Here is a 27,904-nt window from a genome sequence, read left to right on the forward strand (position 1 = left end):
AATGATGGTGGTAGGAGATCCTAAATCTCGGAAGAAACTTTTTTTTGTTTTGTTTAATTTGTTGGGTTTATTTGTTTTTTTTTTCCTTGCTATGCCACCAGTGGATAGAAACAATTGACACGGTTTCTTTGGTTTCTGCCATTCCATCCGGAGGATAAATCTAATTTTAGGCTCTCATTGCGGTTCCTTTTCTTCTCTTTTCCAGCAGTTTGATTGAGCTGGCCGGACAATTCGGTTGCAGGACAAGTGGAGATGGTACCGTTATTGCAGTTAATTAACGATCAGTTAGCTATCATGCGAGCGTTATATATCCTTTTGCATTAACGTATTATGCAGAACGGTTTCGGTGATCCGACCCGACCCGACCCGCATTTCTAATAATCGAGCTTAGCCCTACTTATCTCCTCCTCCTCTCGTCTCCTCTTCTCGATTCCGACCGGTAGCGGTGGCATTTCTCGAATCTTCGTGATACTCGCGAGGCGAGTAATAATTTCCCCCTATTTTTGTTCGAAATTGCAGTATTTTTAATTTTATTAGATCTTTTACCTTACGATTTAGTTGCTTTGAGTTTGGGGAGAAATGATAGGGTTTTGTCTTTCGGTAGTTGATGTTCGATTGCTTTGATGGGGATAAAGTTTTCGGATAGAGTTCGAAGTAGGTCGATGTTTGACATTGGGAGAACAGAAGCATCTCCTTGTCTGGTTGTTGCGATGTGCGAGTGGTAGTCCTAATCTCTCTCCTTTTTTTATTTTATATTGCGTCTTTGTTGCGCTTCGTTAGTTAAGCCAGATTACATCTATGAAAGCAGATAGACATTTTGATGTTGGTATCTGTCAAGATATGTGGACATTTGCTTCTCTAAATTTTGCTATTTTGGTTGCAGAAAATGGCTCATAGATCAGTGTCATTGGCATGCTATTGGGGTGGTAGAATTGTGAGGAAGGCAGATGGGGTTAACTATGATGGTGGGATGAGGAAGCTTGTTAAGGTTAATAGGAGTTCCACCTATGAGCATCTCTTGGAGAAGCTTTATAGCATGACCAAGTTAGATAGGCAGCAGTGGGATTTAAAATTGTTATTTAGGCTACCTACGTATCGAGGAGGTAGGTTTGAAAGTATGCCGATAGATGATGATGAGGCAGTAGACGCAATGCTTGATTTGCCTCAACAGTTAGGTATATTGGTGGAACTCTACATAGAGGTAAGACAATGCAATCTAGGCATCAGCTGCTCAGGTTTGAAATGCTCTCAATTAAATGATGGTAGATCTTCTCAAATGCTTACCCAGTCTGGTGAAGCACCACTATTGCATGCTACTTCTGATGAAGCACAAAATGTAATGGATGGTCCACAGCATGAAATCACCCCATCCAAACATATGCAGCTAGATCAGTATGCTGTAGGCTCGAGTCAGCCAACAGTGAATGATACGACATTGGACGGATGCTCAGGGCATGATGCTAATGAGCCTAAAAGAAATGTTGTTGATCGATGTGGGGAAGCTGAGGGAAATGCCTTAGTTGATGATGCCAGTAAGAAGAATGTTGGTGGGAATATGGAGGCTGACCCAGTTGAGGATGACGAGGTTCATGAGTTTCAGCCCCCACCGGAGTGGTCTGATATAGATTGGGCATCTCGCACAGCCAATAGTACCTTAGAACCAGGGATGCCAAATCCTGTGCATCTAAGTGATGATGAATTGCGTCAGGGATTACAATTTAGAAGTAAGGAGGAATTACAAACTTATTTAAAGGCACATGCAATTTCATCCAATCATCCATTCAAAGTCAAGGACTCAAATTCTAATGTGCTTTATATTAAGTGTCAGCAAGAGAAAATATGTCCGTGGAAGTTGCGAGCACGGGTGCGCATGAGTCATGGTTTGTGGGAAATTACAAAATACAGTGGGCCCCATACTTGCTGCAATCCTTCACTTGCTAAGGACCACCATCAGTTAGACTCAAAGTTTATTGCCCGGGAGATCAAGCCCTTAGTCAAAATGATGAACTCAATTCCAGTGGCTGCCTTGCAGGCACACATCGCTCAAAAGTTCCACTACGAAATATCTTACGTGAAGGCTTGGAAGGCAAAGCAGATGGCAATTGCACAGCTATTCGCTGATCAAGCAGATTCTCATGAGCAAGAGGGTACATCTTCTTGCTCTCCCTCCACACCATCTCAGAGCACTTTGGGTGTGTTGACGCAGGAGCATGTAGCATCATTAATAAGTAACAGCAGTAGAGGGAGAGGTCGGCCCAAAGGGAGAGGTAGCGCTAGAGGCAAAGGGCGGGGGAAGTGCAATGCAGAAATGAGTTTGGAACCATCCTTTCCTATAGGAGAAGTCCCATCTGGAGAAATAATGCATGACAAGACCACATAGTTGATGCTGCAGTGGTTGGAAATGTTTCTAGTCCTAGCCAGCAGCTAGTTCCTCTAAGGAGAGGAAGCCAACACATCCCTTTCTTTTTATAATGTACTAAGTGGTAGTTTAGGTTACTAATGGTAGCAGGGTTGTTGCAACTTAAAGATGTGGGTAGTGGATCTTTCTCTGTAGCATCTTACAATATATTTTAGATTATTAATAATTTTGTAAAGTCATGTTATTCTGATACCTATACAATTTGTTGTGGTTGGTGGATTATTTCCTCTGTTCTGTGTACAAGTTGCTTCTAATTCAGCTTTTGAAGTTTTAGGCAAATACTCATGCCAGTGGCACAGAACATGCTCTTGGCATGGACCGTGACGGTGGCAATCAATAATTAGCCATTGCCACATATTTTTCCAATACTTAGTACTGCCACGCATCTGTGCATGGCACATCTGACATGCCCTTTCACCGTCATTATAAACAAGTTATACTGCAGCAACAGTCTGTTGCAGTTGCTGCAGCACAATGGAGCTGCAGTAGCAGTATTCAGCAGTAACAACTACATGAAAGAACCGATACTTTCAGGGTTATACAATAAATGCAAAATTTCAACATTATATATCAAATATAACATGCTGAAAGTTAAAAAGTCATAATCTTTTCTGTCTGGACCAACTGTCAGATGGCTCCTATATTCTTTTCTTGATCTTGATTATTAATAATTAGTTTGTGTCCATGTGAAAGCTTGTAGTCATAGAGCAGGCCAGTCAATTCCGTCTACTAGTTTGTTGGACTTGTTATGTATAAACCTACCATTATTCTTTGGCATTATGCCTTTCATTTTAACTTTTGATGTCAAATGTGGATATCCTGACCATAGCGTATGTAGTAGAAGCTGTCATATTTGCATTCTTAAACACTTGTTTGCCCTTTCCTGATGATCAATCTATTTAATTCATTCTTGATTTTTATTTCAGGGATTTGTAGTTGTCAATAATGGATATAATCTCTCAGCTGCAAGAACAAGTTAATACCATTGCTCTTCTTGCATTAAATACCTTTGGAACACTTCAAAGAGATGCTCCACCAGTGCGCCTTTCATTTGATTATCCTGAACCAGCCACCAATCCATCTGAGGAAACGATCAACATATCTGAACATCCCAAGACAATGGGTGCAGCTCTTGTTCAAGCCGGGAAGAAGGTAGATGCAAATTTGCTCAACTTGCTTAACTTACCATATTCCAGTCCTAGAAAAGTGTCTTGCAGTTGTGTTTAACTTACCATAATAAGTTAATAACTAGTCTATCTTATATCAATTTTACAAAACTTACTCTTTTGGTGGTTGGGAGGGGGCGGGGGTTCACGACTGTTATATTATTTTTGATCTTTGGACTCAATTGCAAATCACGGTTGAGTGCTTTCCTGTGTATCTTGCTTACGTGAGAAGAGCCTCTGTTCTTGTGCAGTTTGATGCCCTTGTTGCTGCGTTGCCGTTGTCAGGAGAGGAAGCTCAGTTGAAAAGAATTGCGGAGCTCCAAGTAGGCATTATTTTGCTCATTACCTCATTATCTGAATTGGATAACCAGTTAGTAAAAAAAATTTAGAAGCAAGACACACAATAAAAATAGCAGAATGTGTGCTTCTAATCTAGATAGATAATGATAACTGCACAAAGTAACTTTTGCATGTGAATGAAAATGTCCAGGCAGAGAATGAAGCTGTAGGGCTCGAGCTTCAAAAACAATTAGAGGCTGCAGGTAAATTTTATTGCTATTACGCAGATGTTCAGTTGACTGATAATGTTTCACATTTCCTATGGGCTTACTTTTCTTTTTAATTAGGTTCGCCTATTCACATTACATTTTCAGTTGGTTGGTTTAGGAGCCTTTTATTGTAACCATATACTTTCAGGAAGTTTATCTTTCTTCATCATTACATATCACATCGTAGATTCAGATTAATTAGAAATACAGTTTTATACCATTATAGCAACATTCGGATCAATGAGGTAAGGTCACTTTAAACAGAGCTCAGGTGTACTTTTATGAAGTTCATGTTTGTAGCAGTATATAAGTGGCCCATATATGGCCAATCACTGATAATGTTAGTTGCAGGTATGGCATGCTATTGATTAGCAACCTTAGCATCTGAACACAAAGTATTATATTTGAACACAAATCTATGCCATACTTTTCTTTTTCTTCTCAATATTGTTATTTGTTATATTCTTGAATATTTGACATGAATAATCTTGATGTATACTTAAGGTGCACTTCGCATGCACTTGCATGTGCACCCACCTCCTGCATATCCATCAAGCGATCCCTTATCTGCCCGTATTGCAACCACTTTCTGGAAGCTTGGTAACATGAACACTTTAACTATGATTCGATATGTAGGCGGTGGTGGCCTATTCTCAAAGGGAAGATTGCTCCTTGTTCTAGAACCCGTTTAGGCTTTCTGTTTAACCTTGCATCAACTAGAAATATCAAAATATATTTTCTAAAGACGAAACAGACCCTTTTCTCAATATAGTACAAATATAGGGAAACTATTGTTTTGAAGCTAAGTGAAGTCCTCAATGAGTCCTGCTACTCAGCAATTCTGCAGCTTAAAGATAAATAATTTGGTAAAAATGCTACAGAGTATAGCAAAAAAAAAAGGCGCTTGCTGAAAATCATTTCTTGCAACTGAGTTTTATATCACATATCGAGGAAATACTAAGATTGCCTCATGCATATACATTATGTTTTGCTGTTACAGAATTGGAATTGAAGCAGGTCCAGGTGTTGTTTAATCAAGCGGCAGACAATTGCCTAAACTTGAAGAAACCAGATTGATGATTGATCATTCTCAATGTAAGTGCAGATTACTCTGCTCTAAAGTAAGACTCTGTAAGATGACATGCAATGCTTCTTTTCTTTCTTCCTTCTGGGCAAATAAAACTAAATGGTATTGGCAAAGCTTGAGAAAAAAACTGCTTGAAGTTAAATGGAATAGTTTCTGAGTCCTTGTTGGCAGGTGTTTTTTTTTTTCCCAGAGATCTATCTAATATTACTTGTTGATGAATTTTTCGCAGCATCAGCATCCAAAATGTACTAACGGAGTTGTGTTGGAGAAGTCTTTCTGGATTAGAAGTCTAAACTAGGTGCATACTTTCTTGAAAATACACCATAGCATGTGATGTATGCCACTAAATGCTGAACATGAGGGAAGCTCTCTTATAATGGTATACTTGTCAGTAGGTTTTACTTGCAACCTGTACTTTAATCTGCGTTAAGTTCTTAGAACTGTTGATCTAGCTGAGATAATGATCAGTAACTTTTGCTTATCTCGCACTCTGCCTCTTCAGTTGCAAAATCAATTTCTCTAACCTTTTTTTTTATTAAAATTGTTTAGATGCCGTTTTATTTTATCAAGATGTAGCTTCGGTGGTATTAAATGAGAAACCAATGTAAAATCAAGTCTTATTATGTTCTCTCTCTCTCTCTCTCTCTCTCTCTCTCTCTCTCTCTCTCTCTCTCTCTCTCTCTCTCTCTTTTTCTATCAATAAAGGTTTAACTGAAATAGATGTCAAGAGGCTGCATATATGCTCACTTTAACTGTTGGGAAACATATTTTATAGAATTTATAAATTAAAATTTGTTTTTATATTACATTTTATGGTAATCACAATTTTTGTCTTCCAGTAATTTTTGTATGGCAGACCTCAGTATGATTCTAATGTAAACCGATGTGATTCTTGGTTATCCCCCACTCATATTAGAAAGAGATATGCTCCCCAGAATCACAATTCTCCAAATAAGACTTGCCGCCATAGCCCTTCGGCTTCCTTCAGTAACAATTCGAGTACAACTTGCTCTAATAAACCGCCAAGTAATTGAAATTAATGGTATCCGTGGCTCCAAGTTACTAGTTGCCATCGGTTGAAATTGCTTCTTATGCAAGGACTTAAAAGTTTCTTGAATAATCAATGAAAAGAATTGCATGGTAAAAATGAACGGAAGCCAAGAAAAAAAACCAATATTTTTCATTCTCGTGCACCATTGAACACTCAAAAGAGTTTTTGGAGCCAATCATGGCTGGACTTCTCGAGTTCCTTGCGCGCCGCCAGGAACACCGGCATCCCTCGTCGTCCACGGCCTCCGTTCTTCCCACAGTGCGGCAGTGGCGGCTACGTAGTAACAGACACTAAGCAGGCCATGGATGAAGCATAAGATCCCCCCGATGGACAAGAAATGGCGATGCCCGAACCCGCAGGAAGCTCGCGACTTTGAATTGCTCATCGCCCCTACCAGCAGCATTGCGAACCCGACCACAACGACGATCCTTTTCAAGACAAGACAACAAAATTGTTTTTTTAGTCATCCACACGCGGCACGGTCTATAAGATGAGCGATCACTTGAATTAGTTACGATTACCATGAGAGTATGAGGGTAGTTGCTGCAAGTTGCCTATTTGTGGAGGATCGAGTGAATTCCTCTCGTGAGCGGATGCACACGCATCCACCGAGCAGATTAGCTAATGCGTGCGCTAATGCTAATAAAACAGCCGCAGCAAGCCCAAGCTTATAGGCTTGGTAGACTGGCTCTTTGCATTCGAAGATGAACACCCTCAAGTGCTTACCCTGTTATATAATTAACTCGCAGATATATATATATCCAAAGCAACGTTAGATGGATTCCTGAGTGAAGGCCTAGTTGTTGACAAGTGGAATCATCACATCTTAATTAGTTTAGTACGCACCTTGTTTTGAGCTATCTCTGCTTGGATTCCTAGTATGCCAGCAACTATGTCTATGATCACTATCAGCAAACAGATGAAGACTCCTCCCACTTTTGCCATATTTGTGAGTGTTGGAAGAGGAGAAGCAAGGAGGGTTTGTTTTGTTTTGTGACGAGGCGATGGAGGCTCCTTCCTTTCGTCAATATAAAGGAAGGAAAAGAAGGAAGACTAGAGTAGATGTTAGCTGTCTAAAGATGCTCAAATGTTATACTTTTCTTTCTAGCTACTTTCATCTTTTGAGCATGATCCTTTCTCATAGTTCACAAGGAAAGCTTCGTATCGACGATTTTAGCTAAATCTAGGCCAGATCAAAAGCTAACATCAACTACAACCAAGTTTGATAAGTACAAGAATTTCGCTAGGCTGGTAAAGTAAGCTTTTGTCAAGCTCAAGTTGCTGGAATTCTTACAACCATCTTAACATAGCCAATGTGAAGCAGCTAATTACTTTATACTGCAGGAATCTTCTGTACGTCAGGAAAAAAAGGATAATTTCTCTAGTACTTTAGGAATATATGCTAGCATTTTGAGGTTTTCTGGCATATCAGATAAGTAACAATGGAGGAATTGGTTAAGAAATAAGACATTTAGCAACGGAGACTCCGAAAGATATAAAAAGGTGAGGTCTTAAAGCAGTCACTCTTAATTGCCTGCTTGGGCTGAAGAAAATTCTCGCTCTAGTTCAGCTAACAAAAGTCTTAAAAGATCATTAATTCAACACCAAACGGGAGTTTGATCTCTCTCAAGGTAGTTGGCAATGCTCTTACGATTATAATCATTCGTTTGAATTTCCACTGGGTCAGTGTATATGTCCTCAAATTCTATAGCTTTTGGATTTATTGTCATAACCTCAAGTGCAGAGTAGCATTTTCAAGAGTATGTATTTCAAAATCAGTTTGACTCTTGCAAGCAGTGATATCTTCAAAATCAACGAGCTGATGGCATCTCTTAACTTTCAACCACTCGAGGAGAAAACAATTCGAGTGATTGAGCATCGTGAGGTTACCGAAGCCATCAAAACCTCGGCGAAGATGCTGTCTAAAGGATCCTCTTTTATGATTTGAAAGACTACAAGGAAAGCTGTAAAGGTTCTTTTGTGCTCCATATATTCGTGGCATTAAGTGAAGAACGAGATCTTTAGCTTTTTGATCCAAGCGCAGAATCAGTCCTTCTGTCGACATAATCCGTGTGCTTCTGATGAAGGGAAGAACCCAACCTTAAGTGCTTTTAAGTCCAGTGACACTGTGGTTGGTTCTGTAAGACTATGTCTACATTTCTAACGAACTCTCTTGCTCTTCTTATTACTAATCAAACACATCTCGACTATTGTTTTGCATTGAGCACGGTAGTAGCTAGAACTACAGAAAGTGGCACTGTCAAAGCTTAGGTTGGGGTAGCATTTCCAGACGTATCTCCACCTGCATGCGTGATATAACACTAGTCCTGGCGGCATCTTTTAATGTCAGCAGTGATATAATTAAGCAAAGAACATCCTACATTACGCGCGGAGGAAAATTTAACTACTAAAACCGATTATGTTCTAATCATATCTTACAACGAACAACCTCCTAATGTTTATGCTGAATTCTGAAATGAAGTATACCAAGATTGTATTTCTACTTAATTGTTCTCAGTCCTACCTATTAGTGCCTAACCTTACTATGAATTTCTCTTTCAGTTCAGCATGCCTCAGGTATCCCAATTATTATATTGAGGTAGTTGGGGATTGCAACTAATGATCAGCGCTGCTCTATAGTAATTGATATAGCTTATCTTCTTTAAGTTGTACTTACATACAACATCGATCAATCAAAGTTCAATTAGGATTAGATTGGGTTGAGGAGGCGAGGAGCTAGCAGTAACGAGAGATACGTATACAATATATTATTTGTGGGCTGAAGTCATTCTCAAGAGATAATATAGAAAATATAAGTTGGAAGCCTTCAGACTGAAATACTCTACTTAGTTGTCTCCATTCTAGAGAAAGGAGTACTGAAGACACTACCCCCGTTTGATGCTATTCAGTGTGATCTTTGTATAATCTTTTAAAATAACGGTGGGCAACGTCTTCCTATTTCGCCCCGTATTTGAAAGTTTGTACATTTCACTTTCCGTGAGTTAACGTGGTATTAAAGTCAGGGATTATGAGTTTAAAAATAAAAAAATATTAAAATATAAAATATAAAATTATTATATTTTAATCGCTTAAATTTTTATAATAGTTGATGAGTTAATCTAATATCACATAGTCAGATGTCATGAGTTTATTAAGACCTTGTACACTTGTAAAATAAGACCAATTTTAGATAAAATATTTTAATTTTAATATTAAAAAGAGAGAGTTAATATAAATATAAGATATGATATTATTAGTTGTGTTTATAAAGTAATTATAGAACAACATGCATCATGTATAATATAATTAGATATATAACTTAATTGTGTTTATAAAGTATTATAGTGACTATAACTATTCCAGACCCTGTAATTTATGTCTCATCTCTATACTTATTGTAATGGAACAACGTGCAAGCACGGCGTTTATGGTCTCAACTCTCGAGCCGTAGGTAAATATTCTCCTCTTTTTTTTTTTAAAAAAAACGAAAATATTCTTCTCTAAAATTAACTTTATATATTTAAGATTTGCACGAGGACGAGGTGTAAGACGCCCAAATGGGACCTTTATTTGACAATAAAGTCCAATATACGAGGATCTAAATGTAAATTACTAAATGTTGTGAGGTATGAATGTAAATTTATTTCAGAAGTAAGTAAGCAGGCCGAAGCCCAACCCAAAAAGAAAATTTAAAAAGAAAAAAAAAGAAATATCAGGCCGAGGCCTGACACTTCCGCAAAAGCCGGCCCCGTACGCCGCGGCGTACCTCTCCTCCTCCTCCTCTTTCTCCTCCTTCTCTTCTCCTTCACGATTCCTCCCTCTCGTCAATTCCCGAATCGATGCCGTCGTCTCCTCTTCTCCTCACCAACCCAATCCAGGGTTTCCTTGCTTCGTCCTGCTCCATCTAACCGATCCGTGGATCGCCCTCGCCACGATGAGCGCGGTGGGGTTCGACATCGGCAACGACACCTCCGTGATTGCCGCCGCGAAGCACCGCGGCGTCGACGTGCTCCTCAACGATGAGTCCAAGCGCGAGACCCCTTCCTTCGTCTCCTTCTCCGACAAGCAGCGCCTCCTCGGCTGCGCCGCTGCGTCGTCATTCTCCATGTCCCCCAAGTCCACCATCTCCCAACTCAAGCGCCTACTGGGCCGCCCCTTCTCCCACCCCTCCGTCCGTGCCGACCTCAAAAGCCTCCCTTTTTCCGTTTCCGAATCCATCGATGGTGGAATCCTGATCCATCTCCGTTACTTGGGTAATGATTGCACCTTTACTCCTGTGCAAGTGTTAGGTATGCTTCTAGCCCACTTGAAGCACCTCGCCGAGAAGGATCTCGAATCCCCGGTCTCGGATTGCGTGCTCGGGGTCCCCTCTTACTTTACAGACCTCCAGCGCCGCATCTACCTCGACGCCGCCGCCATCGCCGGGCTCAAGCCACTTCGTTTGATGCACGACTGCGCTGCTACAGCTTTAGGCTATGGAATTTACAAAACAGATCTTGCCCCACTCGGCTCGCCGTCATTCAATGCTGTGTTTGTTGATATTGGGCATTGTGATACGCAGGTCGCGGTTGTGGCCTTTGCGGTCGGTCAAATGCGGGTGCTTTCACATGCATTTGATGCTGATTTGGGCGGGAGGGACTTTGATGAAGTGCTGTTTGATTATTTTGTTGGACAGTTCAAGGATAAGTATGACATTGACGTCAATTCTAATGTTAGGGCGAGTATTAGGTTAAGGTTGGCATGCGAGAAGCTGAAGAAGGTGCTTAGTGCAAATGCTGAGGCGCCAATGAGTATTGAGTGTTTGATGGATGAGAAAGATGTGAAGGGATTCATAAAGAGGGAAGAGTTTGAGAGGTTATGTGCTGAATTGCTGGAAAGGGTTTTGGAGCCATGCAAGAAGGCGATCATGGATTCAGGATTGAGTGTGGATAGGATACATTCAGTGGAGCTTGTTGGATCGGGGTCAAGGATACCTGCGATAATGAGGATTCTGACTGGATTTTTCAGAAGGGAGCCAGGCAGGACACTCAATGCAAGCGAGTGCGTTGCACGCGGTTGTGCCCTTCAGTGTGCCATGCTGAGCCCTGTTTTCAGGGTCAGGGACTATGAGGTTTGCCACTTCTTCTCGTCTTGGCTGATTTTGAAAATGTGCCCGTTTTTAATCATATGTTGGTAACTTTTCTAGTTCTCTCATAGTTGTTCAGATTAGTATGATTGGTAATGGCACAGAAGATGTAAGAAAAGAAAAGTCGAGTCCTAAAATGAATAGGAAGTTGTTGCAAATCTTTCATTTCATTTCTTGTTTATAAAACCACACCATAACTCTTATGTGTAGTATTTGCAGAAGTTCAATGTATGAAGGATTTCAACAAGAAGTTAGCATGCTATTTTGGGATATTCTTATCCCATATCACAGTATCCTGTCCATCTTTCTATGATGCATCTGAATGAACGCTATTGTTTTGTGGTCATTTCTAGGTGCAAGATTCACTTCCTTCCTCGATAGGATTTGCATCAGAAGAAGGTCCTATTCACACAATGTCAAGTAATGTGCTATTCCGGAAAGGCCAAACAATTCCAAGTGTAAAAGTGCTTACTCTACATAGAAGTCATTCTTTCAATTTGGAAGCCTTTTACACAAACCCAAATGAACTGCCACCTGGTGTCCTTCCAAAAATTGGATCCTTTCAGGTATGTATATATCTCTTACACCATTGTCAGAGGATATGCAAGATGCTCATTTGCCATAAACTTTCCTTGTATTTGAAATGTTTTCTCAATTTCTTGCTGTAACTTTTGACTAGTTTTGAGTGGAATTTATTTATCCAGGCAAGACTTGATATAAAGTCCTCCAATTTTTCCTTGTGGAACTATTTCTTGAATTAGTTAAGTACTACTAATTGCATAGCTGTTGTTCTACAGATTGGCCCTTTCCAAGTTGCCCAGAGTGAAAAACCTAAAGTTAAAGTCAGAATTCGGCTTAATCTTCATGGATTAGTTTCTGTGGAGTCAGCTTCAGTAAGTATGGTGTTATGATTTTTTAATCTAAATCTATCAACGACCAGTTTGCGTTATAAATTGACATAACTTATAATATCAAATACTTCGCTTCAGCTGATTGAGGATGATGTAAATGAACCCATTATGAGAGATGGAAATTGCACGGACAATATGGAGTCTTTGTCTGCTTCATCTACCCAATATAATGTTGCAGCAGACAATGCTGAAAATGGAAGTACTGCAAGCTGTGAATCTGGATCCACGCCTTCTGTGAGTTCTTCTACCTAACAATTTCATTATAGGATCATTTTATTTTCTTGGTTTCCTAGTAAAACTCGTGACCCTAATTATTAGATATAAAGAAGCTTGTTTTTCCAAATGGAAGACAGAATTCTGCTAAATGTCATTACGACATTTGTAGAAGAGTGTAAAACCAAGGAATAGCTTGTCCACTGTGAAGTGAAATTTCATCGGGCATTATGGAGAATGTCCCTATCTTCTTCCAAAAGTGAAGGCCATGTAGTAGCTCCAAAATTGACATTAGTTGGTGGCATCTTCAAAAAGAAACAAGATTGCTAGACTTGTTAGGGGATAATAATGAATATAATTACTGAAACAGCTTAAAATTAAAAGGTTTTTTGAACTTTCTGTTTGACTGTCAACGTTTGATGTGCATGCATTTTAGCTTGATATTTATGTTCATATCTTTGTAGGACTTTTTTTATTACTTCTTTTTTATCCTAATCTAACTTGGCTTCTCTGAACAATAATTTGTGTCATCATTATTATTTTTTCATTATTTTCTAGAAGGGTCATCTATTCAGTTGGATAGGCTGTAGTCAATTGAGTGGATTAACCCTAGTTTTCTTTCTTCAGAAAAATCATTATTGTACTTAAGTAGATTTTTGAAGGGACAAGTTATTGAAGACTTTGCCTATGACGGAAAGAAAAGGCAGTAATTGCATTTTGACATCTAAATTTAGTATTATTCAAGCTAGGTTCAATTACTGCCTTCTCATTTTCCTTTTCTCTTTAATATATCCTTCTCTGTACATAAATTTATATCCTTTATCTCTCCTGTCTATCCTTCTTGGATTTCTTCTACTTATCATGTTTTATTAGTGAAAAAAAAATCTGCCTTTTCTCTTCTTTTCGTTATCGATCATCCCTCTGTATGAAGTAGTTTCTCGAATTGGAAATTTACTTTTAAATGTATAACTTCATAGAATAATTGTGATCCTGTGTGTTTGCTATATAAATTCCATCATTTTAAGTTTCTCCTTATCTTTTTCTTTTTCGTTGCCGGATATGAGCCACCAGATGTAGCTTTGTTATTTTATAAATCAGTCATTTTGATTCAGCTGAAAAGCCCTAAATAGAAAATAACTGAATTCTTCAATTTGTTAATTCAAGAAACTTGTCAATAGTAAATTGCAGTCTATCCTCTTCCCAGATACAGTTATCATCTGGTAAAGGCTCAAGCACACTGTTTTCCATGCCCTTGATGTCCTATATATCGCTCCCATTCTTTCTCCAGTCTCCACTTTCCACACAGACGGGCACGCATGTGCAATTTGGTGGCACAATTACCTAGGTTCTCTAATCTAATTTCCTATCCCCTTTATTTGACCTGACTCCTTTCCCTTTGGCTCTCCATAAAAGGAGGAAAAAAGGTACACACTCAAATTTGTGCTGCGTACATTGTTCATTGGATTGGTTTTCCCATCGTCAATGTCAAAACTCCAAACTTAAAACTGTATATATAATTCTTGAAGCTTAATATTTGGTAACAATGATTGCCAGAACAAGCTGAAGATTCATTACAAATGCATTGGTGATATTGTCATGTGTATGGATTAACATTGTATTTATGGTAATGTAGATAACATGCTCATGTGGTCTGGTTTTGTTGGCATACGCTGTGTCTGATAACATTATTTATGTCATTCAAAACATCCAATATTTAGACTGGCGCATTTGTAAAAATAGGTTAACAATCCAACTATAAGAAGCTTTCATCCATCTTGGAGGAAAAAATGGCTGTGCACTAAGAAGAAGAGTTGAGGCTTTTATTGCCAATGATTGTATTTCTCGTTTGTTTGATGGACATCAGGCATACAAGCCTATAGGTCCTACACATGGGCTAAATGCAGGTAGAGAACAATACCAGATTTTCTTGTTATATGCTATATGCACCATTTTTTCAAAATGTAGAGCTATTACACATTTCATATGAATTTTGTAAAATAGAAATAGCAATGTAAATGCATAAGGCTGCTTCCTTAAATTGGTACCTTTTGAGAGGGTTCAGGCTTTTCTTTGGACTTCAATCCATCAGCACATGAAAGTAAATATGATTACATTTATCCTTTGCAGGCTGAAAGAATAAAGAGAGAGAGAGAATCAAGAAGGCTTGATTTGCCGGTCAAGGAAACAATCTATGGTGGAATGACGAAGGAAGAATTACGAGAAGGACAAGAACAAGAACGGCAACTGGCCTACCAGGATAAACTTATGGAGCTGACAAAAGACAGAAAGAATGCCTTGGAAGCTTATGTGTATGATATTCGTAATAAGGTAATATCAAATTTTCTGACCTTCTTTCTTCTATGGAATTATGGAGAATGATACATATATCTGCCTATAGCTTTTTGAGAGATATCGAAGCTTTGCAAGTGATTCAGAAAGAGAAGGCATTTCTGCTAACCTACAACAGACTGAAGAATGGCTATATGAGGATGGAGATGATGAAACAGAAAAGGTTTACACTAGCAAGCTTGAGGATCTAAAGAAGGTAAAGAGGCATCTTTCATCAAAGGATGGCTTACTTGTTAAGCAGTCATCACTATTAATAGAAGCTTATATTATTTTGATTCTGTTTAACAATTTCACAACTCAACCCTGGTGTTTGAGTATTATGTGAAGCCCTATGCAATTATATTTAATAGTATGTTTTTTCTGTTCTGTCCTTAGCTCTTTATCACTTCTGGTCATGTCTTTTAAGATCTTAGAAATGATACTTTAACCCACTGGGAATAAAATTGAGTGTATGGTTGCACCGATTCAGCAAGTTTGTGGAGAACAAATTCAAACCCTCGGAGAGGAGAGATGCAAAAATTTGTGATACAAGTGGCAGGACAGAGGAAAGAGGAAGGACCTGTCAACACATCATGGATAAATAAAGGTTTTAAGTTTTAACTGGAGATGAGAGGAATACGTAGATGGATAATCTCATCTCACAACGGAAGTTGGGGAAAAAGCTTTAAATGCTTGTCAGATGTTAGATGAGTAAAGCTTCACAAAACTATCTGCAAATATTGAATAAGGCTTTATTGTTCTTCTAGTGGTTGTTTCGCACTTTTAGTTTTAGTGTAATGGTTTATTGATGCAAAAAGTGAAAACTACTCTCCTTTTCCCCTCCAAATTCTTCTGAATAAAAGTTACTAAACCATAAGGATGGCTTTGACATATGAATGTAACAATTTGCTCCACCATAAGTGCCCAAATGTTTTGGTAATTCTGGTATTAAGGTCATTGCTGTAATGATTCTCCTCAAACATGTAACTCTAGTATAGCATACACATATTATTGTACTTGTTTCCATAGGATCTCTTTTTCTTCTGTGTGCCTTGGCATTTGCCCCCCTTAATCTTATATTGTCAATATCTCTTTTGGTTGGCAAAAGCTGGTGGATCCCATTGAAAACCGATATAAAGATGAAGAAGCTAGGGCTCAAACTACCAGAGAGCTGCTGAAATGCATAGTTGATAACAGAATGGCTGTGAAATCGCTAGCTACATATGAAAGAGATGCGGTAAATAAACAATTTACCAATTCGTGTTGTAGTACTCCTGTTTCTTATTTTAAGTTTCAACAGCTTATAATCAGCTTATATGACAGATAATCAATGAATGTACTAAAGCTGAGCAATGGCTACGGGAGAAGTCTCAACAACAGGATTCTCTGCCAAAGAGTGCAGATCCAGTGCTATGGTCTCATGAGATCAAGAAAAGGGCGGAAGATTTAGACATGTATTCTTCTAACTCCTGTTTTGCTTCATTGAGATAAGAGAGAAGGAGAACAACTATGTTTCTGGTTTACTTTTGTTGTGCCAGACCCGACTTATTTTCACTTCTATCATACCTTGTGAATCTTTCAGCTTCAATATCACATTTCTTGTCGGACTCATTGGATTTCTCTCTTTTTCAGAACATGTCGGAATATATTGAGACACAAAGGTTCTCCTGCAAGAACAGATGATACCAGGGGCTCAGACCAATCAAATGCACCAGACAACATGGAAACAGATTGACTTTGCTCTAGTCTTATGTTTTGTCAATTATCTTTAGCATTGTTGATTGTCAGAAGATTTTGGTAATTATTTCCATTGCTACAATAGGTATCTTTCTATATATAGCTACTTGTGGCCAAAGTCCTGAAACTTTGCGGCTTCAGCCCCTACTTATTTTCTTACAAGGAGAATGTAATCACCACAAAGTTACTTGTCTAGTTTCTTCCTAAAGGGAAGAAAGATTTTACAAACAGACAGCTTGCTTTCATCTGTTGGGTCATGGGATTGTTTGCTTATTGGTTTACAGGAAAAATATTGGTTGGCAAATTCTTCAACTTATAACTTTGTTACTTGTTCATTTCTGAAGATTTATTCTATGTACAATTATACAATCAATTTATGAACTATATTGTTCCTCAACGAGTTCTTTTGCAAAGATAGGAGAATTTATTCAACAAATACAATATACTATTCTTTATTATTAACAAACTAGAGACAATCTTTTGCAATATGTACTTGCAAAACGTCTGTTGAATTCTGTAGAAAAAAAAAATCCGAAAAAATATATTTGGCATGTTGAAACATTAGGACGGATCACATCCCTTAAAATGAAATATACAAGACGGGGATTATAATTGGGAATGATTTAAGACAAACATGTTGAAACAGAGGTTGTACTTCAGGTCTGCCTCTCACATTCATCTCTTCCTTTTCTTTTTAGTAGGACCCTTCTTCCGCGACTTTCGAGATCCAGCACCACTCTCCTGTTATAAACAATAACATTATATTAAAATAAATTTAATTCGTACTTAATTATCATCTTTATTTCTTCAAAAGTTGAAAAAAATAAGAGGTCACAGATATACATTTAGGGATAGAAGCACTTATCAATGGAAGAAAATAGTCGAGTCTGACCTTTTACCAAAAAAGTTTTAGTAAAACACAAGGAATTGCTTGAAAAGAAAGGGAAAACAGAAATGGGCTACTATATGGGCCATAGTTACCTTCTTATAAATAATTAAATGCATATGAATAGCAAAAAGATTTTTGTTTCTGTAACTATGACTTCCATTCAAGTTTTGTAACTTAGTTGTGCTGCTTAGACAGATACATGAGCAGTCCTGACAGGCTGATAATTATCAATGTCACAAGCAAAACAGACTCATTTTTTATTAGTAAAGTAGCATAAACTTCCATTCCATGGAATTCATATATCTAACAAAAGCTGTGGTCAACATTGAAGACTTTTTGGATCTGATTTATGATTGTATTAAGCCTCCAGAAAAGATCCAATTATAGGATCAAGTCCTACAAACACCTAGAACCTCACATTTGTGATCATGTATTCTCTATGTTATCATTCTCAGCTACTGTTACCTTGTTCTTTCGACCAATGTGTTAAGCAAATGAAATGTACATTATTTGAGTCGTGAGTTAACATATACAACTACATACATAGCATGCACGGGCACAAGCATGTTTTTTTCTGTGTGTGTGTGTGTGTGTGAGAGAGAGAGAGAGAGAGGAAAAGCAATGTTCATACAGATAGTCAAGAGCTTGTTGCAAATACTAAACAGTAATGAAGAAAATGTGAACTATCAACCACTTCTATGACAAGATCCTAACTTCCTGAAAAAGATTGCCAATATGGAAATAACACAGATTTCTTAGAGGAAAATAACAAAAAGAAAGAGTTTTGTAACAAGTGTTTATATTGTCTGACACACAACAAAATGTCAATTATCCATAGAATTAGAACTTTAAAAACTTGATATAGGTATAAACTCCATCTATGATTATAAATACTTCAAAGTTTCAAAGATGTGAATTGCACAAAAATGACTGGAACTGCAGACAGCATATATTCCTTATACTTATGGAAATACGTTTAAGGAACTTAGAAGTGCATGCCAATGAAACTACATGAACATTTATTTAGTAGACAACCTAATATGACACTCTTAGCATCTTATATTTGAAAAAGCAATGAATATCAATTGAAATTTACTCTAGTTACAAAGAGATCTAATGACTCTAAACTTAGTCAGATGAAGTCAAAGACAATAAGAGATTTATACAACCAATATTAGGTATTGTGTGAGAACTAATTGTCCATGCTCATGGAAGGTAACAATGGAGAAAAAGCTGATTCAAATTCATTAAAACTGCAGTTTTTCACTCAATATAACAAAATCTCTATTTCTGAACCAAGGATTCATAACACAAAGAAAGGCTAGTTAAGTGGATTGTGTTGACAAATCAATTTGGATCTCACCTTCCTGTATTGTCTATAAGCAATCTGGCCAGTCAGCTCTTGTCCATTTTTAGTGACATAGACCTGGAATGATTAAAATGGACCAAACGAAGTGTTAAAGGAAACAAAAACAGTGAGCAAAAGAAAAGCAGGTCGGCATAAAGGAATGAAGTAAATGTAAATGGACGCAGATAAAGAAATAAAGGAACTGTGTAGAATGTCTAGATGAACAATAAATAGCAAGAAATTATAACTTGAAGATGTGCAGCTACTATCTGTATCTCAGCAAGATGATCTATCGGTTTACCTTTCTTCCATCCTGTCCAGTAAACCAGTGACCAGATTTTTGCCCACACGCAACTATTCGCCTTTTCCCAGCATCAGTTGGAACTGAAGACTTCTTTCTCAGGTTGACCCAACTACCATTTGGAGCCTCCCTGGGGCCAAATTGACCCCTACAATAACAAAAAGATGGCGTTAGGAAAGTATAAAAGGATATCGGCCAAAAAATGTAACATGAAGGCATGTCTGCAATTATGGTTACATATAGTCAAGATTTTCTGCCCCAGTCTGCTTGCTTCCTCCATGATTTTCTGTTCCAAGAGGAACAAAGTGAGGTAACCTTTCCCGGATTAATGTCTGAATTCTTGCATCATCATGATAGAAATACCGATAAGAAGGAGGTTGAGGATTGGGCAAGTTCCAATTGTGCTCTTCTCTTCTTCTAATGCTTTCCATCTGATGACAACCTTCAGAATTACGGTCAAAACCATCCGGACCAACAGAACTGAAGAAACTCATGTCCCTGTCGCTATGCCCATTTGCTCTTGGATCTTTCATTGAGCTGAAATACTCCTCACAGAACTCATCTAGAGCAGGTGTGGCCACATTCTGTTGATTGGACTGTGGCGTTGTTTTCTTCTGAATATCCCTGATCATTGGAGTAACCTGTCCACTTCTGGAAATAGGTTTAATCTTCTCATTGTCTTCATGTTTATCTTCATTAAAAGGATCATCTGAATCTGAATCCAGTAAATGTATTTTCCTAAGGGGACTGACAGTCAATTTTGGAAACAATTTCTTTTTACTGCTTTCCTCTAAAACAGTCAAAGTCGAGGAATTGGAAGTTGGTGAAATTTTTGGGCCCTTCACTTCCCTTGCTGGTTGGTTATTTAGGACTCCATGGTAGCGCAAGGAGAACTTTGAACTGCTGCAAGAACCATGGGTGCCAACTGGAAAACATTCTTCTGCAATTAGAATGTATAACTCAAGATGGTAGAAAAGCAAAATGGAATAGTAAAAAACGAGAGATCTAATGCATCACAATTTTTGTGAACTAGTGCATGCATTATAGATGCTCAGCAACTCTCAGAGAGCAAACAATAAGTGAACATATGGACTGATCACTGTTATGCAGAGAGCAGCTTAACCTAAATTCTCATAATTTATAATTTTCTATTTCTTTTCTCCCCTAAACACTTAATTTGAACCCCAGACCTTATGCCATCGTTGCACTCAATTAGGGAAAACCAGACAATAATTGAGAAGGCAATGTGAAATTGAACAAATAGAACCCTAGAAAGCTACCGAAATACCTCGCCCCTGACGCTCATTGCCACTGATTTCAAAAGTTTTCCGCTAACCCCAGTCAAGTTTCTACCAATGCACCAAAATCTGATCTTACGCGATAGCTCCACTCCATTGGGATAACCCAACAAACAAAACAACCCTAATAAAATAGCTAGCGACTCACCTCGACCCGGAAGCTCTTCTTGCGAAGAGAACTCTTCGATTTCGTCAAAAATCTCGAACTCACACTTCCCTCCACCGCCACTGTCATCTCCAGGTGTACGAAGCTCCGCCCGAGGAATCGTACGAGGAACAGGTCGAGCAGGGCCCCGCCTCAGTCGCTTGAGCGAAGAAGGAGGTGGGTCCAGGTCAGGGTTTCGTTCTACGGTTTCTAGGTAATCGAGCTCGTCTTCTTCAGGTTCTTGGTCGCCAAGGAGATCGAAGGTTGGGTTTTCTTCTCTTCGCTGTGGTGAAATTCGGCGAAGAAGGTCTTCATCTTCGTCGTCTTCGTCAGCGTCAGTGGGTAGGTCGGAGATGTCGACATCGATGCCGAGAGAGAAGGAAGGAGCTGAGAAGTCCGCCATTGATCACAAGCTAGAGCGAACGAGAGAGAGGAGAGACAGAAGTAATAGAGGGGCGAGTAGAACCGGCTGACAGGCGCGCTCTTGGAAAAGAGCGCGCAAAATCGAGCAAAATTTGGGTGAATAATTCAAAATTCCAAAGATTCTCCCAATCATACGCGCTAATCCTAATTATATCCGGAAGATTGGAACATGTAGGCTAAACTCCAAACTCCACCTGATGAAGATAAAATAAAATAGGTCGATTATCTCAAAAATATGGTTAGAAAATTCATTTGCTCATGTAATAAAATTATTAATACCACGTAGATATTATAATTATTTGATGGCTCTGTTGATAGCCGGTTAATTTTTCATATAATCTAAACTAGGCGGGCAAAATAATACAAATAAAAATTAGCGGTCTTAAAAATAAAAATTAAAAATAACTGTTAAGTTGATTTTAATCATTTAACTCCCGAAAAGGAAAAGAAGGGGAAAAAAAAACCGGGTTGGAGGTGGTCGGACTCGGATCTAATGCTGTCAGTATGTACAAAATTATACACAGGCATATACGACAGACGTGTATTTTAGTCTTTCTAAATCTTTCTATTTCCCCAACCTTCTTCTTCCCCGGAGGGCAGCACAGCAGAAGAAGCGATGGTTTGCGACAAGTGTAAGCTTCCTCCTCCTCTCCTTTCTCCCGAATCGCCCGAGATTAAAGTTCTACTATTCTCTCTTGTAACGAAGATCCCTCAATTTTTGCTATATTGTTCGCCCTTTTCCAGGCGAAAAGAAGTTATCGAAGGTGATCGTTCCGGACAAGTGGAAGGAGGGCGCAAGCAATACAACCGAAGGCGGCGGCCGAAAGATTAACGAGAACAAGCTCCTCTCCAAGAAGAATAGGTTTCCTCTTAGATTCCTATCTCTAGAAACATAGAAAAAAAAATGGGGATCTCCTTGCAAAATTACATATTTTTGAGAGAAATTACTTGTAATTACATGACTATTTGGGTAGACTTTAGGTTTCTCTTCTTGTATTGGGTGTTCTTGGGCCGTCGTAACATTGATCTGAAAGATAAAGTTGGTGGGTAATGGAGTAATGGACCAACAATGCATACCATCCTATAACATTTGCTTTTGTAACCAAAAGCCTATCTTGGTTTGCTTGAACAGTAAAGTATTGATCATTGAACTGTCCCTTTTGTCAATTCATGCTCGGTAGACCATTATTAAAAGTTGAATAGATTAAGCAATGATGTGCCCTTGTCGATGGTTTGCAGAAGCAAGAGGTTGTCATGGTTTCTCCTCATCGATGGGTGATATCTCGGATATCTATCAATACTTGATTTAGCATTGCTTATATCTGTGTCTTATTGCTCTTTGAACCTTGCTGGCTATAACAGAATTATGTTCCTTGTAGGAAGTTATTTGGTCCTTTGTGGCTTAGGCGCCTTCGCTCTATCTTTTATCACGGTGGTTCCCAAAACCTAAAGCCATGCAAATGCATTCCCTAACTCTTGCATGCGTTAACTATATTTTTAATTTTGACTACAAAACTTCCTAGCATTATGGTAGTAAATAGAAAGATGAGAATATTATTATAGTATTAGCGGGGAAGTTAAAAAGATAGTAAAGGGAGCAGTAAAGAGTCTCTTAGTTCTTTGTAGTACGCATGACTCTTGAAATCTTGCATACATTAGGAATTATAAGGAGTTTTTTTAGTAGTTATGGCATGATGGCCCATATGCCCCATGCATAGTAAAGCCTACAAATGTATCACTCTCTCATGAATGGAAGTTCATCCTATTTTGAGTTAGTAAATTATTATCTTTGAGAAGGAATTCTTCTCATTTTGCTCCTATTTTCTTGGTGGATTCCAAGTGAAAAAGAGTGTGCTTGTTTCCAAGTGGTGGATTTTGTGAAGAAACAAGTGTTTATCCAACCACATTTGTATTCCCTTCTTTGGTCTTCAAATTAACTGTCAGTCAAATATGTAAGATTCAAAGGGAATGTAGAGAGCTTGTCTTCTGCATAAACTTAGTTAATCTTTCTTGAAAACTCTACGAGGGAAAATCATTTGTTTCTTTACTAGTTTTGGCAACTTAGCCAACTAAAACATCATGCAAGATGCAACCATATGCCATGTACCATATTTCTCCTTTTTCTGCTTTACTTCACATTTATTTCTAGATATCTTCTTTATGTAGTTCTTGTACTGCCGTTTTCAGTCTTTCTTTCATTTTCTTATGTTGTTTAGTAAAGCTGACATGCTTATAGATTTAATTAACCGCTAGTTAGCCATGGATGGAATATTGTCTAGTTGCTTCTATTCTTTCATAGTCAAAGATTGTTTTAGTGAGTAAAATTGTGCTATAGTATCTAAATGAAATGCTGTGAGTACTTGTCAGTCATATTATGTCAGACATAAAGGTAATTTATGGTGTATCAATACTATGTATGACATACAAACAAATACTAGATTCACACTTCCCTTCTGAAATGTGAAGCTTGTCGTATCTGTGCATGTGATGCGACTGAAGAATCGTATTGCTGGGGCTTAGTGACAATTAATGATCAGTATCAACTAGCTAAGTGATTTCCTACAACTATTTTATAAATTGAACTTGAACTTCTGGTCGTAGCATCCCATTAACTGCTTCACATGTTCTATGTTTAATGCATAACAGTCATTTGTGCTTTTTGGAGATCATATGCAGTCCTATTTTGTTGTTGCATTTTGACGTATCCATCAGATAAGTTTCTTATCTTTGCTATGTTCCTTATACATGAAAAATATATTAAAAAGTGCATTTTTTTTAATTATTGTTATCCATCATTGAGAAAGAGGACCAATTCAGATATTTGTAAGTTGTAATGTGTGTATGTTTGCCTATGCATATCCTCCAATGTAATAATTTTTTTTTCCATTTCTTAATTTTAGATGGACTCCTTATGGAAGTACTAAGTGCATGATTTGCAAGCAACAAGTACACCAGGATGCCAAATACTGCCATACATGCGCATACTCAAAAGGCAAGGAACTCATTTCCTCTACTCCCTTATCGCTGAGGTTCTTGCTCTCTTTATGTTTTCTTTTCAACTTATGCACTGACATAGACTACAAATCTTTCATCGAAAGCACCTTAAATGTGCGTGACGATCAACAATCCTAACCTATGGTTCTCAATGGCTCTGATGCCACTAGGGAGTTGGAGAATTCCCTCCAATCTCAAGGGCTCGAATTAGAATAGGTTATGCGTCATCATGGATATGAAATCTTAAATCCATAAGCTGTGAGCAAATAATACATATCAATCCGTAACATTTGTGAGCAAACATCACTTGTTACTTTCACCACTTAGCTTTCCTTCTTCATTTGAACATGACTGATATGCATATTGATATTGGCAAACATCAGAATCTCTTTCCAATTGTATCTGCAGGCGTTTGTGCCATGTGCGGGAAGCAAGTGCTGGATACAAAGTACTACAAGCAGAGCAATGTATGATGCTGAGAAAAATTCTGATCTGCCTGGAGATCCACATACAAGTGCTATCAGATTCTCCAGTGTTTTTCAGCAAATTAAAGTTACTAATCACTTTTGAGTGAGAAACAATAGAATGAGGGCCGTGCACCTACAAGATCATGCTTAAGATAGAAGTGGAATATTTTACTCATTGTACTCGTTGAGACTGACACATGCTGATCTTTTAGGGTTTCCTTTAGTTCCAGAGGATGATCTTTTTCTTGTAAAGAAGCCAAAGAGCTTAATTCACTTTTATTGTTTAATTGGCAACAAGTGGGAACAAATTGCATGTGTCGATACATTAGCACTAATTAACAGTACTTGTTATAACATCAACATAATCCTCAGAGATCTATGACATACTAATGCAGATGGAGTAAATTAATAGCTGTTTATAACATTTCAGAAATTGTTATTTGATTCCTTCGTTCTTACCTTAAGATTGATTATGTATACAAGTTTCTTGCTCAGTATCATTGTTGTCGAGAACACTATTCACCTCCCGGTTTATAGTTTAATTTGAACGTCAAAAATTTACACAACCTACACTACACTAAAAGAGAAGCAAAATGGAGCAGAACATCGTGTGTCGCAGCAAAATTAATTAAACATAGGGCCATGCAAATTGTTCATTTACAGCTCGACAATAATTCAATGAGTTTATAGACAGAATAATCAGACTACCAACTACAAATGGAAGAATATCTAATGTGGATATTAGCAAAAATAAAAGTGTTAATATAAGAGAAGAGATTAATTATAATGTGTTGTTAGTTATAACTTATTGCAAGTTCTCCGGTGTTTTTGAGGAGAAGTGCTGATTTATCTAGTATAGTTTATCCTTTTATCTAGCCTTTGGATGGATAGCTATTTAATAAGGTTAATCCTCTATCTAGCACATGGATAGCTATCCGGTAAGGCTTATCAGTTATCCTATATGTAAGCCATGAATAGATTATGAGCTCATTAATTGTAGAAAAAAAAAATGTTGCACAATTGGTGCATCCGGCTCTGCAGTGCATCCCTCGCATCTCAGTAAACTGTTCCCCCTCTTTTCTTTTCTTTTTTTCCCTCCTCTCCCCTCCCGCCTTAGTCTTTTCCCGCCCACCTCCTTAATTTCCCCCCAAAATCCCCTCCTTAATTTACCCCCAAATCCTCCTCAATTCCACATCTCCCTCTCGCTCTCCCTCTCCCCCTCCACCTCCGCCATGAACAGAAGGCTGCGAAACCCTAACTCCACACCCTCCTCGCGGATCGAGGCACGTCTCCACCGATTCCTGAGACCCGGAGCTCTAGCCCGGATTCGCGACTGTAAGATAAGCTCCAAGTCCCCCAAATCGACCAAATCCATTCCTCTCCTCCGCCTCTCGCCGCCTTCCTCGCCTTCTCCGATCGGACCAACCGCTGCACCGCAGATCGATGCCGATGGCTTCCCTTGCTTTGTTCCCAGGATCTATGGGCCGAGGTATCCACGGAGGAAGAAACTTGCGGCGCCTAAATATGTCTATTTTGCGCCTTCGAGCTCGGAGATCTCGGAATCGTTCTCGGATGCTTGGATTTGAGAAGGGTCTTGTTTTTGTGCAGATCTTTACTTTCCTTTGTTGCTTGATTCTGAGATTTGATGGGCTGGATGGATAGGAAGAAATAATTCTGCCTCTTAAATTCTTGTATGATGACTTTAGAGTTTTAGGGTTCTTTTTTGTTTACCTTTTCGTACTCATATAACGCGGAGATGGTCAAACTGTGATCTTTACGGGGATCTTAATGGAAGATCTAACTGTCATTGCTTAAAGGTTCATGAAAAAAGAGAGCTTTAACTAATGAGTTTGAAGAAATGCTGATGATGCCTAAAAAGAGTGTTCTAAGGTGTTACATTCTTCGTTCTGTTCAGATTTCTTTTGCGCAATGCTGTCTCAGTTTTCACCCTAACAAGCTGTCGCATCTTTGATGGATATTATTGAGTAATCAAAACTTGGTTTACATTCAGGCAAGGAAAATTTAATCAATTAATTAGGTTATCTTCTGCTGCTAATGTCCTTTAAACCATGAGATGGTCACACGCTATCCGGTTCTTATATTTTCTGGACATATAGCCTGAAGTTTGCTTAATGTTATCACTGTCTTATATGAATATTGGATAATATAGCTGTTTGGTTCTACCATTCCAGGATATCTAATGCAAAATTTTGCTGTCACACTGACATTGATTCCTTAAATATTTCATCAAGTTCATTGCTTTTAAGTTCTTGAAATTGATGTGCATTTGTATTGTTGTAAGCTAGTAGCATGATAGCATTTACTAGTTATGCTCGTATGACTGGATGGACCAATGCTGTCTAACTGTTTATGGTTTCCATGTCTCTACGGGCTAATTACATGCTACTTGTTCCTATGCTCAATAATACTTTAGCTCCAAATGGAGGTGACCATAGGCTTGATTGTACCAATTTTTTTTAATCTTTTCTTGTAGTTCATTTCTTTGCCTTTTCTGGTGTTGTTCAGGTGTTTTTAATGTATTATATAAGATCTAAGTACTTTATATCAGTTTGAATATGTGCAGGATATTTGCCTGTATACAGTGGAATTGTTTCCTTTGGATAGTAACAATGCCCTTTTCTAGTTCCTACAAAACAAATGCTGCTATGCTTGTTGCTGAATTTCCAATTGGTGTTTCATTAAATTTAATATTACTATTGCCATAACCAAGCAAGCTTCTTTCACCTGTAAATCATAGCCAAAATGCCTAGTGCCTTCAAGCTCTTATATTGCATCGGTTCTATAGCTTATATATTTAAACAGATGCAAGAATTTTTTTTTAACAAACACAAATAGAAGAGATTTAACAACTTGTCCTTTTTTAATCAGTCACTAATTTAGTCTATCGGTTGTGCTTGATGGTGGTAAATGAGACAGTATTTTGCGAACATTGCAGCTGGACAAGCTAGTACATTATACCCTGACCATGCATTTACAGTTTTTTACTTGATTGATGTGGATTTGTGTTACAATCACTGTTGCTTGTTGATTAGGATTGTGGATTATACTTAAGTGTGATCTTTCATATTTGACTTGTGCAGATGCATCATTGTGCACCAGAAAGTGGCTTAAATGTCCCACCAACCTATAGTGCTGATTTCCTTAATAAATTTGAAGCATGTATAAATAGCACTACCTTGATAATGTAGGATGTTCTGCCTAAATGGTTCTGCTACCTTATCTAATAAGTTCAGCTACATGCTTATTAGATCATAAAATTTCTGCATGAGATTTTGCTGGATAAGCTTTTGAACCACTAAGATTTATTTAGTCTACATCTGTTTGGCTTTACCACACTAGTCTTTCATGCAAAATGGTACCAGCAATCACTAGAGGTTGCATATTTGCCTACAGAATATCTCTTGGCTGAGAAATATCCTACTACTGTTGATAC

The 27,904-nt window shown here is 38.1% G+C and overlaps 5 protein-coding genes across 10 annotated transcripts; 3 read left to right on the forward strand and 2 right to left on the reverse strand.

Annotated features, from left to right (window-relative positions):
• Positions 1-382: 382 nt before the first annotated feature.
• On the forward strand, positions 383-5,701 carry LOC140770249 (mediator of RNA polymerase II transcription subunit 21). 5 transcript variants are annotated; one of them, XM_073111336.1, is made up of 6 exons: positions 383-479; positions 3,346-3,571; positions 3,837-3,908; positions 4,076-4,127; positions 5,134-5,228; positions 5,450-5,701. In XM_073111336.1, exons 2-5 carry the CDS (start codon positions 3,365-3,367, stop codon positions 5,208-5,210), a joined length of 408 nt encoding a protein of 135 aa, XP_072967437.1. In that variant the 5' UTR covers positions 383-479; positions 3,346-3,364; the 3' UTR covers positions 5,211-5,228; positions 5,450-5,701. The 5 variants fall into 5 exon arrangements, with proteins under 5 accessions (XP_072967437.1, XP_072967438.1, XP_072967436.1 ...); XM_073111337.1 differs by having other exon boundaries at positions 420-483; XM_073111339.1 differs by lacking the exon at positions 383-479 and adding an exon at positions 2,379-2,529.
• A 487-nt stretch (positions 5,702-6,188) lies between these two features.
• Positions 6,189-7,254, reverse strand: LOC140771060 (protein VASCULATURE COMPLEXITY AND CONNECTIVITY-like). Its single transcript, XM_073112439.1, has 3 exons — positions 7,118-7,254; positions 6,793-6,998; positions 6,189-6,699 (listed from the first exon to the last, which is right to left on the reverse strand). The coding sequence occupies exons 1-3, from the start codon at positions 7,214-7,216 to the stop codon at positions 6,447-6,449; spliced, it is 558 nt and encodes a 185-aa protein (XP_072968540.1). The 5' UTR covers positions 7,217-7,254; the 3' UTR covers positions 6,189-6,446.
• A 2,733-nt stretch (positions 7,255-9,987) lies between these two features.
• On the forward strand, positions 9,988-16,897 carry LOC140770400 (heat shock 70 kDa protein 16). Its single transcript, XM_073111587.1, has 9 exons — positions 9,988-11,381; positions 11,750-11,962; positions 12,194-12,289; positions 12,386-12,541; positions 14,648-14,848; positions 14,919-15,065; positions 15,957-16,085; positions 16,172-16,302; positions 16,481-16,897. Exons 1-9 carry the CDS (start codon positions 10,206-10,208, stop codon positions 16,581-16,583), a joined length of 2,352 nt encoding a protein of 783 aa, XP_072967688.1. The 5' UTR covers positions 9,988-10,205; the 3' UTR covers positions 16,584-16,897.
• Positions 16,898-17,041: 144 nt separating this feature from the next.
• Positions 17,042-21,154, reverse strand: LOC140770836 (uncharacterized). 2 transcript variants are annotated; one of them, XM_073112128.1, is made up of 5 exons: positions 20,570-21,154; positions 19,361-20,063; positions 19,124-19,271; positions 18,838-18,900; positions 17,042-17,326 (listed from the first exon to the last, which is right to left on the reverse strand). In XM_073112128.1, the coding sequence occupies exons 1-5, from the start codon at positions 20,967-20,969 to the stop codon at positions 17,261-17,263; spliced, it is 1,380 nt and encodes a 459-aa protein (XP_072968229.1). In that variant the 5' UTR covers positions 20,970-21,154; the 3' UTR covers positions 17,042-17,260. The 2 variants fall into 2 exon arrangements, with proteins under 2 accessions (XP_072968229.1, XP_072968230.1); XM_073112129.1 differs by having other exon boundaries at positions 19,361-20,048; positions 20,570-21,153.
• A 366-nt stretch (positions 21,155-21,520) lies between these two features.
• Positions 21,521-24,834, forward strand: LOC140770342 (uncharacterized). Its single transcript, XM_073111493.1, has 4 exons — positions 21,521-21,621; positions 21,734-21,851; positions 23,890-23,981; positions 24,392-24,834. The coding sequence occupies exons 1-4, from the start codon at positions 21,606-21,608 to the stop codon at positions 24,454-24,456; spliced, it is 291 nt and encodes a 96-aa protein (XP_072967594.1). The 5' UTR covers positions 21,521-21,605; the 3' UTR covers positions 24,457-24,834.
• Positions 24,835-27,904: the final 3,070 nt, after the last annotated feature.

The sequence above is a fragment of the Typha angustifolia genome, chromosome 11 (genome assembly GCF_048772165.1).
Source record: "Typha angustifolia cultivar Huaian chromosome 11, ASM4877216v1, whole genome shotgun sequence".
In the NCBI taxonomy this organism is placed as follows: Eukaryota; Viridiplantae; Streptophyta; class Magnoliopsida; order Poales; family Typhaceae; genus Typha; species Typha angustifolia.